This window comes from Sinocyclocheilus grahami, unplaced genomic scaffold (genome assembly GCF_001515645.1).
Source record: "Sinocyclocheilus grahami isolate Dianchi unplaced genomic scaffold, SAMN03320097.WGS_v1.1 scaffold1730.1, whole genome shotgun sequence".
NCBI classification, from domain to species: Eukaryota; Metazoa; Chordata; class Actinopteri; order Cypriniformes; family Cyprinidae; genus Sinocyclocheilus; species Sinocyclocheilus grahami.
This window is the reverse complement of record NW_015506909.1, coordinates 114132-125915: the sequence shown is the minus strand read 5'-3', so window position 1 is coordinate 125915 and position 11784 is coordinate 114132. Positions and strand designations below refer to the sequence as shown.

The 11784-nt window shown below is 36.9% G+C and overlaps 1 protein-coding gene across 1 annotated transcript in view; it reads left to right on the top strand.

The window, feature by feature from the left end:
* The window catches only part of LOC107572286 (USP6 N-terminal-like protein), a 39428-nt gene that overhangs the window by 17914 nt on the left and 9730 nt on the right, over positions 1-11784 (top strand). Inside the window, exons 3-9 of the mRNA XM_016258706.1 lie at positions 2587-2669; positions 4204-4243; positions 5724-5804; positions 9128-9235; positions 9669-9778; positions 10610-10627; positions 10755-10765. Coding sequence (XP_016114192.1) covers positions 2587-2669; positions 4204-4243; positions 5724-5804; positions 9128-9235; positions 9669-9778; positions 10610-10627; positions 10755-10765 — 451 coding nt within the window. The remainder of the gene's footprint in view (positions 1-2586; positions 2670-4203; positions 4244-5723; positions 5805-9127; positions 9236-9668; positions 9779-10609; positions 10628-10754; positions 10766-11784) is intronic.

Below are 11784 nucleotides of genomic sequence, written 5' to 3'. Positions count from 1 at the left end.
ATTCTTTGTGTTTAGTTGCTGTGTTTCAGTGCGTTGTTATGGGAAGAGCGCATCCACAACAGGATCACACATTCTGACTATAGCATGCAATAACTGCGTCATTTTGTACATATATAAGTTGTAATATTATGTTTATGTTGTATTAATATTAATCTCAGGATGCATTTCCTTGAGTTAAATAAGCTGCCAGCAAAACGCTTCAGTTTACCATGTTCATTCAGCTCTTCAGCTTCAGCTTGAGCTGCAGCTCAATGGCTGCTATTTAAAACAGTGGTATTAATTTGTTACTTTTTCAAAATCATTGATACATTATTAATAACAACAACCACTTGTATTTTTCTCTTATTATTTTCATCAACAATATGGTTTAGTAATTAAAATCATTTAATTATTGTCCGTGCAGAGGCTATTCTGTTTTATTGATCTATGGCGCATTCATTTTGATTCTTTACACGTGTAATGATGTCCAGTGACTTGTTTGCATTATTTATGCATTATTTTATTTATTTGTAAGGCTTTTTTATGACTAAATTTGGTAATGGGAGAGTAAAATTATTTTTAAAACGTACACCGTTCAAACTAGGCTGCTTAGTGTTTGGGATGTGGCTTTTAATGATGAGACCTTTTTTGTAATCAGGCTCTCAAAAAATATATAACAATTTGGATATAGATTTATCGTCCAACATATCGGCTATCGGCTTTCAAAAATAAAGAATAATCGGTTATCGGTATCGGCCAAAATTTTCATATCGGTGCATCCCTAGTTAAAAGGGATGAATTTAGAGCCCAACTTCCTTTCCAATAGTAACAGTTGGACTGTCAGCACAATAAAACCCTCTCTGAGAAGATGTGTCCTAAAAGCATCGCATTTACAGCCATCAAAGCAGCGCATCTGCAACAAACTTTATGATGTATATCCTGGAACTGGTGCCACTGATGTTCATGTTGTTTAGGCTCTAGATGTGGGTGTTGTCAAGTTTCATGGAACATTTCAGAAGGAAGTAACAGAAGGGAAGTGTGAATGCCACTGATGTTATCCAAATATCAAATTTAAACTTGTTATTACATGTAATATTGTTCTTGTGAGGTCATTTTCTCAAGAGGGATAATTAAATGCAGAAAGACATGAGAAAAAACAGTGGAGGAGGGGTACGTCCTTGGCGCGTTTCACTGGCCGAAATATTTCCCACAGCCATGTCACTGTGACATGCTATCAGATTATCATATCCCACTGTAAATTTATGCCTGTGACACACACCAGAGGGTGAGAGGGAGATAAATGATTGTGTGTGCATGTGCCCTTGATATGGCTTCTCTCTGTACCAGTTCATATTTTGTCTCCGATTCTCGGTTTCTTTCATACTCATTCTTTTTTATGGCTCCCACTCTTGTTCTCGCTTGTGCCGATTGATTCCTCCTGTTCTTTTTCTCATTCTCCAGGCTTCCCAGATCTATTAAGACCTTCACATTTGCGTTACATTTAAATTTGCAAAGATTTTCTTGCCAGCATGACAAAGTGCACATATTGCATATATAGACAGTTAGTTATTGGCCTGACAGGTTAATGGCTTTTGGGATGAATGATTTTATCAGTGGGTAAAGTGCTTCACCTTTCTTTTCACATGCTTATGTAACGCATCGAAAATGTGACTCAAAAATGGTCATTAGTCAAAGTAGATGTGCATAGTGTACGCAAAGTGTTGAAAATGTCTATATTATGTATTTATTATTATTATTATTACTACTACTACCACCACTACTACTATTCATTTATTACCATATTTTATAATAATTGTATTTATTTCATTTTTATAAATTAGTTTCACAAAGTAGTATACAATTTTAGTATTGTCTATTTATCGGTTATCTATCAAAATCATCGTTGGCTTATGATTATAATTATGAATTTTAACATTGGTGCATGGCCGATGTCAACCTAATGAATGGACTGTACATATTTTATCTCACCGCCTTGTTTTCATTGATAGGCATGGTTCTGCAGGTCAGTCTTTTTTTGCAAACGAAAATAGTTCCAAAAGCAGCCACAGACTGGAACTGAGAGTGAAGTGGAGCGTCAGATTTCAATCCCCACTTAAAGTGAAGAAATCAGTCCGCACCAGCTCCTCTACAGAATCTTTTTTTAATTGTCTGCTCCTTAAAGAATGAAAATATATACAAAACAAATTTTAAATGAAGTCTCTATGTCAAGCGGCTCAGAATTAACTGCACACGTTTAACCTTAGAAAACTTTTTTTTTAGAAAAATGAAAAAACAAAAAGCTGTGCGTATGTGTGGTCAGAACACGACTTGTGTGTCTTTCTACTTTTGTAAACACACTGTTCTTACTCAAGGATGATCTGTTTCTGCCCTAGTCACCCCTCTCTCTTTATTTCTGCTGTTTGAATTGTTTATTTGTGTTATACTGAACCTGTCCACCCCTCATTACCTGCCTTAAATATGTATGAACAACAAATTCACAGATCAGTAGAGAACTCAAGCCTACAGCAACTTCGCACGCACACATACACACTATAACAGTGCCTCAACTGATGTGTAATCACAGCTTTGTGTTATTTGTGCTTTCAGGGTAAAGAAAGTGCGGAGGTGGAGCCGTGGGAGGAGGCCAATTTTGATCTGTATAAAGCGGTGGACCGCTTCGGATTCCTGCAGTAAGAAGCATGCATTATTCTGTTCTGTGAGATCTTACATGAGTGAGGAGATACAGGTATTGGAGAAACCCAGCAGAGAGCTCAAGGAGTCTGAGCGTTCACTGTACACCCTTATCTTGGTGTCTGTCTGCTCCTTTGGCCTCTCCTGTCTTCTCAGTTCTACTCTCTTCTCGCCCTGGCAGGGAGGTTTGTGGCTTACCCAGGCCCCTTAAACAGCAGTGCACTATGCGATATTTATAGGGTGCCACATGTGTCTGGCAGATCATGTCTCTATAATTGTAGGGGCAGAGAAACAGGAGGAAAGAAAAATGGATACAAAAAAATAACAGTAGCTGAGAGAAAGAGACTGAAAAAGATTGAAAGATAAGTTAAAGGTAAATAACTGGAAAGGTTCAAGGAATTATATGCAGATGTGAGATAGGCAACACATGCCAGTGTTTCTTACGGTTTTCTTTTTGGTTTGCTTTGTATGTTTTTTGTTTTGCTTGCTCTATATTTTATTTATTTTTGCTTAGTTTTTTTGTTCCTGTGTTTTATTATTATTCATTTTGGTTTGTTTTTTTTTGTTTGTTTTGATTTGCTGTTTTTTACTTTTTAGGGTTTTTTTTGTTGTTGTTTAAATGTTTAGTTTTTTTTTTTTTGCTTTTTGTTTTATTATTATTATTTTTATTTTTATCTATATCTTAAGTTTTTTGTTTGTTTTGATTTGTTGTCTTTTGTTTTTAGGGTTTTTGTTTGTTTAATTCTAATATGTGTTTTGCTTTTTTGTTTTGATGTTTGTTTGCATTTTTATATGCATATATTTTTGCTCTGTTTACTTTGTTTTTTGTTCTTGTGTTTTAGTATTATTTATTTTTGTTTGTTCTGTATCTTAAGTTGTTTGTTTTGTTTTGATTTTTGTTTGCTTTTTCCCCCCTTTGATTTCATGTTTTTGCTTTATAAATACCATATGAACAAAGGGTCAGTAATTACACTGATTGAATTTTCACTAACTTTGAATTTTAATTAGCGTAGCTGCCTATGTAGACAAAAAGGAACCTCACTAGGGTTTGGAACAGAGCCTTAATGTCGTATCACGACTTCCCTGGGTTACCTCATGGATATCCCAGATCAGTTCCAAAATGGCTGCCATGGAAACAGTCATTTCCTGTTTGTGTAGCTGACTAAGATCTTGCACTTTGAACAGATTCAGGGGTGGGGGTCACGGGGGCATCATTACCAATAGTGATGTTTATTTATCCAACGAGTGGACTTCCTGTGGAACAAAGTAATTCCTTTTTCAGTAATACATTTGACGATAAGATTTGACGTCAGCAACATAAACCAGTGTATGATTTATTGATGCGATTTCTCTCCCTGTACGGCCATCATGTTATGTGAACAGTGGGCAGACATTAGTGGCTATTTGAAACCATCTGTGAAACTCTGTGTGTCCAGTAGTCTGACTAAACACTTTTGTTTCAACAGAAGAGAATTGAGTTTAGTCCAAGTGTATATTTCCCTTCTTTAATCTGATGTGATTTGTCTTTCACAGTGAGGATGAGCTTCCAGTGTATGACGTAGTGGAGGAAAAGGTGAGTCAAGTGCTGTATTTGTGTCTGTGACACCAAAAATGTGATAAGTTTAAAGCCGACTTGATACTTTCATAGTGCATCCGTGAAAACCTCAGAATGTTTTATCTGGAAAACTAGAGCAAATACATCAGTAGGATGAGAAAAATACTTTTAAATACAGTATAAATGTTTTATCAACCGTTTTTAACTAGGCAATAGAAAATATTGGAACAAACTACTCATCCATTATGATTTTTGCCCCTGCACATAATATGCACGTTCTGATTGGTCAGATGGCCTGTCAATCAAGCTCCCTGTGAACGGTCAGTTGTGAGATATAAACTCGCAATTCTGAGAAATTTTGAGTCTTTTTTCCCCTCAGAACTGGACATTATAAACTTGCAAATGCGAGTTTGTATCACGCAATTCTGAGAAAGAATGTCGCAATTACCTTTTTTTTTTTATTATTCAGTGGTGGAAACGGTCTTCCATAGATTTCAGCAGGGTTATGTTTTGTAATTTATCACAGTTAATCACCTTATTTCCTGTGTAGAATGGCAGAATATATAATATATAAAATAAATGCATGTCATTGGATTAGTTGCATTAATTGTAAAGAAAGTTAGGGCACCTGTCTGAACTTGAGCAGAATGGACTTCATACTTCTACTAAAAATCCCTTTGTCACCAGTTGGTTAAACGTAAATGCAAAAATGACTCAGAAAAGTGACTTAAATTGAAATTTGTGACCCTGGACCACAAAACCAGTCTTAAGTCGATTGGGTATATTTGTAGCAATAGCCAAAAAAACATTGTATGGGTCAAAATTATCGATTCTTCTTTTATGCCAAAAATCATTAGGGTATTAAGTAAATATCATGTTCCATAAAGATATTTTGTAAATTTCTTACCGTAAATATATCAAAACGTAATTTTTGATTAGTAATTTGCCTTGCTAAGAACTTCATTTGGACAACTTTAAAGGCGATTTTCTCAGTATTTTGATTTTTTTGCACCCTCAGATTCCAGATTTTCAAATAGTTGTATCTCGGCCATATATTGTCCCATCCTAACAAACCATACATCAATGGAGAGCTTATTTATTCAGCTTTCAGATGATGCATCAATTTCTCTTAATCTTATGACTGGTTTTGTGGTCCAGGGTCACATTTTTATTTCTTGATCGCACATTTATCATCATGACAGAAAGCACTTAAAGTGTCATGTTGTAACGTAATAATGATGTCTAAATTGGAGAAACTGAGTCCTCAGAGGCCATTATGTTCATGTAGAAGAAAAAAGCAGAGCAGATATTCAAAATGACTTGTTTGGGGGTTACTTCCTAAATTTTAATATGGCTGTTCTAATATTGCATTCTAGATCTCACTGAAATCCATTTTCATGAAAGTCCACCTAGTATTGCTTTAGATTAAACATTTAGGTGTGTTTTTGTCTCTTTTGTTTAATTTATTGTACTGTGTGTTTGCACTCTGTCTGCTTAGCAAAAACATCTGGAAGTGGAGAGAACGACAAAATGGCTGAAAATGTTGAAGAGCTGGGAGAAATACAAGAACAGTGACAAGGTGCGTGTCCTTCATAAACAGACTGTAACTCTCTGAAGGACTTTGAGAAAGGCAGATTCTCAGTCTTTCATCTTGTGTGTGTAAATGACTAAAGTTCCCTTTGGCTGTCTCTGTCCTGTGTATTGGGTGTCATTGGACCGTTCCCCTAAGAAAACCACTGTCCTGCTGCAGCTGAACAAAATCCATCGGTTTCTTTTCGTCTATGTGTTTGGACATTTTCAGGCAGCTGTTAGTGTGTTAAATTGCATTACTGTCCATTAACAGTGTCTAGTGTGAAATGAGAAATCTTCATAATTGCCTGAGGTGGAGCGTGACAGTTGTGCAGTTTATTACTCTGAGTAGAACTAATTATTACTTCTTATTATTAGTCCAATTAGTTTGATTAGACTGTCACACTGCGTCTGAACTAAATGAGCATAAGCAGCATGCTGCAATGCATCAAAAGCACAACAAAACTGTAAAAATTTTTTGACTGCATAGCTACTCCAGCCATTTTGTTTTTACGCATCCATCAGAAATGAAACTTCAGATTACAAATATCTGTGTGGATTGATTGCTATGAATATATTTCAAGCGGTTAATAAACAGAACTGTGTGTGTCTTGCGGAAGTACATTGTAGCCGGAGCTACTTCTTTCTGTTTATGTCTATGACGAATCACGCAGGTACTGGGCTACTCTGCAGCGGTCCCTACCCGAACCAGTCTAAAATAGTCCGAATATAAACACTTATTATAGGTGTACCGTAGTGATTCAGGACAAGCCAAAAACACGGTTTGGAAAATGGATGCATGGTGTACTCGCTTGTTATAAAAAGTTTGTACATTTTGAACACAAAAAAGTTATGGACTGCAGCTTTAAGTAACCTCGTTACCGTGCAAAACGTTTGTGATATTTTATAAATGTTGATTTTTTTTAAACACTGTTGTGAAATGACGCCATTTCTATGAACCAATGTCATGCGACTAAATGTTATGCCACTTTTTTCCTCTCGTGATAAGTCATGGCAGCGGATGTTCATGATCATGTGATCGACGAATGATCATGTGGCTTTTACGTACCCCAGATGACCTGTAAATGCGGAAAACCGGTTTAAATTGCAGTTTTGTGAAATATTTTTCGAATTGCCCTAAAAGCCGCCTAAAGCGAGCGTAAAAACATTTTTTGCAATATATGGGAGTTTTTGCGAAATTGACGTGTTTCCATTGCGCGTATTTTCAATATACAATTTTAATGTGCGCAATTTGAGGGGTAATAGAAATGCAGCTAGTGACACATTTTATTGTTGCTAAGGTTTAGCTCAAGCTCAGACCTGATTGGCCGATTGTTAGTGAACATTCAGAGGTCTGCTTCAGCACTTACAGTGTTGAAAACCTCAAGCTAACATCGGCTGCTTACGGTGTCATTCAAAGCCCTCTTTTTGCAAAAAATGATTGATGACATTACATTCATAGACATGATTTCGTCAACAATGGAAATGCATACCATAATAAGCCATAGAGACTCATGACAGTGGCCAGGATTTGCATGTAGACGAAAGTGATTTGTGATTTGCGTTTTTGTTAGGTTTTTGTTGTTTTGTTTTTTTTTCCCTCTGGCATTCAGGATAGATTGGGGTGACCTCAGATCACTTTAACCACTCTACCACCAAATGTGGCATTCCAGACACGTCCCACCTAGTTCATGTCCTGTTTGAGCTTCAGCTGTCTAGCCCACGCTATCATTGATGTTTCGCCTATTTCACTGTTTTTCAGTATTTGGCCCATGCTCCAAGTCTTGCATTTTTAAGATGGTGTCAATTTGAAATGTACTACTAATTTTCTTGAATTGTCCGTATGCGAAACAGTTCATCCAGATAAGTATACAAATATTTTGTATGTTTTGGCATTATTTAGTTGTGTTGTTTAACCATCTATATGGTTTTATAATCGATACAGCAGGGATTCTCAAACATTTTTGTCAGCTAAACCCATTTGACCTAAAATGTTTACTTGAGTTACCCCATGGGATTTTACGTTAATATTACAGTAATTTAATGACAAATTTGCATGTTCACAGTTTTTCGATGCCAGTTAATGACATGCAGTTTAATATTTTTTATTGATTTATTTCAATTTTACATTTTTATAATTAAATTATTCGTTTATATAAATCCACTTTGGGATACCCTGCTACATAGTTTCGATCTGCAGGTTTGTTTGGGTTCTGATTTCACTGTACTGCACACACACTCACTCTAAAGACTTGGCTCGCTTTAAATCTTGTTCAAAGAGTTTTTTTTTTTTTCGTGTAGAACAGATGGAGTCATTGACTTCTTACACGTCTGCAATTACAAAACCAATCCCCGTCAACAAACACACTTAAACACACACAGACACCTGCCGATTTGTAATGTCTCGTTTTATTCAAATAAACAAACTCATCTCAATCGCCTCATTTTGCTGAGAATAGAGGCAGAAACACACACACAGTCATTAGGTTTGTGGCTGTGGGATATGTGCCCACTGCTGTCTGTCAATAATCAGTTCCTCAAGAGCCTCCCGAAGATTATTAATAATATTGTCGTTATAGTAAGTGAAGTACTCAGCAGCCATCAAGTCACACACACATACACACATGGATTGGCCCTGAGGGCAGAAGAGACGTTCAGGAAATCACTTAGCGGCAGTAATGTGGACAGATGAGTGCAGGAAACGGAAGAGTGTTCATTCCTCTCTTTCACCTCTCAACCCCTCCACAGTCGTACATCTCTCTCTCTCTCTTCCTCTCTCTGTTCCAGCGGGTGAGTTTAATTGTAGCTGAGAGACGATTCACGCCGGCCATTAGCTTTTGTGGTTTCAGCATTTTGCTTTTGTGCTTTTAATCTGCCCTCTGATGGGAGTTTAATCTTTACTGACTGCAAAATTATCTGTGAGAGACACAGACACACAGATGTATTCCATTACTCTGCTATTGAATGTGTTTAGACAGCGTGATTATCCATATTGAGCGTGTCCTAATAACCAGGCCAGCAGTATCTGTGGCCACATCATTGAAGTTATATTATATACTGTGTATATATATACCGCCCCCCCCCATAGTAAAATATAAAAATATTATAGAAAATAGTATACAAAAAAAGTTATTTTAAATTGTAGTAATATTTCAGAATATCACTGTTTTTACTGTATTTTTGATCACCAGTCTTGGTGAGCGTAAGAGGCTTCTTTCACAAACATTAAAAACAATATTTATTTTTTATTCATGACTACAATGTGTTCACTCACATAGTTGAGGTTTAGAGATTTCTTGAATTCTAATTGTGCTTTTTTGTGCGTTTGTGTAGCTGGTGAGGAGGATCTATAAGGGAATTCCGCTGCAGCTCAGAGGTCAGGTTTGGTGTTTGCTGCTCGACATCCCCAAAATCAAGGAGGAGAAAAAGGACTTCTATGAAGTAAATGCAGTTTCTCCATTCCAGCATAGTCATGGCTTTTTTCAGAGCTAGTTTATTCCACAGAAATGTGTGTGTGTGTGTATGTGAAAGAGAGAGGCAATCACAAACTCTTTGCTTAAATATGACTTTCCAAAATAGCCAACCCCTGAGGTTTGCAATGTAACACTTATGTGGTTTGACACACACACCACAGAGGGAAATATCACTCCAAACAGACAATAGCAGCTTTACTAAAGCCCTGCAGCATCCAACTGGACAGAAAATATGATTTGCAGCCTCCATTCCCTTTTAACTTTTTAACTTGTTTGTGTGGCAGAAATCATGCTGTGGTCTGTGAGCGTGTCGTTAGATGCATTTGTGGCCTGCAGAGTGTTGACTATATAGTTAGTAATATTTATTATGAACTCCATGAACTGTCTCTTTCTTTCCCCAGAAACTGAAGATCAGAGCCAGGGGTTTGTCTCCAGATGTCCGTCAGATTGATCTGGATGTGAATCGTACATACAGAGATCACATCATGTTCATGCACCGCTATGATGTCAAGTGAGCATCCAAACACAAACACCAACAAAACACACACTCAGGAGGTTTAAATGCTGCTGGCCACAATGGGCAATGGCAGCTGAACAGTAGAGCCCCTTGGCCTCTTTGTGAATATAGCATGAGCTGACCACTGAGTGCTCCAGGCCCCTCACCACATTGCATCTAGGCCTCTTGGCACGAAGAGCACAAGCTGCCCACTATATAGGGTACCTAGGCCATCCTGCAAGCTGCCCACTAAGCTCTTGGGCCCTTTGGCACTTAATGCTCAAGATGATCACTGAGTCTTAATTTTAACATGCATGACAAAATGTACAGCAATATAATGCATCTATGCAACTTCTTCACAACTTTTTTTTTTTATTATAGACAAGGTTTTATGTATTTGTTTGTTTGTTTTGTTGTGTGTGTGTGTGTGTGTGTGTGTGTTTTCATGTGTCCAACCAATATCCATTATATTACAGAAATAAAATAAATTATTTGCTTCAATTAGAGGCTAAGTTTATTTATTTGTTTGTTTGTTTTTTTATTCTCAGGTCAAGAATCCAAACGTTTTGTTTTTTGTTTTTATTCTGAGCAAGTTATTGAAGTATCCAAACATTTAGTGTTTTGTTTTGTTGTTTCGTTTTAGTTGTTATTTGTTTGGTTTAGTTTAGTTTTGATTTATTTAATTTTTATGAATTCTGAACAATTCAGTTAAATATCCAACCATTTAATAGCAAATTGTGCTGTTTTATCAGGCTTTAATATTGAATTGCTTTACTGATGGAGGCTTTTTTTTATGTAGGGCTTTAATCTGTCTGTGTAAAATACATTTTTTATTTCTCCTCGGAGATGCTTCCATTTCTCATGGCCATAAAGGTGCTACATTTAACCAGCATGTGAAATGGAAAAGTTGAGAACGCAATGGAGCGAAATGTCAGTTTCCAAGGTATTACATTTTGTATCATATTTTCATTATGTATATTTGTCCAAATAGTGGGGTTCTGTGTAGTTTTTTTATAGACGTCATCTGTTACGGCGCTCACTGACTGACTGAGCCGCTGCGTGATAGCGCTATTGCTGAATTTCTAACCATTACCGCATGCTCCCATCCGCTCCCGCGATTTTTGTGTCTGCTCCCGCAAACATTCGAATTGTATATAATTTTCGCGCATCAGGGCACCGCTATCAATATGTGGGGTATTTGTTCGCAGTCGCAGTTCACTTTCGATTTCGCGATAAAAAGATATTTACTTACTTATCTTACGATAAAAGATATTTGTCAGTGAGCTCGGGATCTGTTGAGGAGCAAATCCTCCAACATCTTGTCAGTTATCGCTCTTTACTTTTGACCCGTGATCAGTCAAATCTGACTCCTGCAGCTCGTGTTGGATGCAGGGTTGTTGTTGGGTTTTTTCCACGGAATTGGGCTGCTTTTAATGCCATGGGTTGATTTTCCCCAGTGGGTTAAAGGTTTGAAATATTGCATAAATTACATTTGGTTGAAATGCTTGTCCTGAAACATTTTGCATTCTACCTGTAATAAAACTGTGCTAAATGTTTTGGGCCACACTAGTAGGAAGCATTTGAGCTGTGTTTATGATAAATGTGCATAAAAGTGACTGTAAAATATGTATTTTAGGGATGGAAATTACATTTTTATATTTGGGATATGGTAATTGCGCTACTTTTTTTTACTGGCATGGGCTTGGGATGCACAATTAAAATGATGTAATAGTTGTGATCATTATTTTACCTTTCATAATCATACAGACACGATCAGGTGCAGTACTGACACTCTGTCAAGTCTGCATCAAGTCAAGCACTCTGTAATCACAGCTAAACTGTCTGACCAGTCAGATGTTTGTCATGAGAAGTGTTCCACAAAACAACTATGGTTTGAGTTGATGTGACAAATACATCTTTTGAATATACTGTGTGAACTCATTGCCCCGTTAGCTCGGAGAGCTTTATTTACCCTCCTCAATAAGTTTTGTCAGTTGTTTTGTTTATTGGTCTAATTCTTG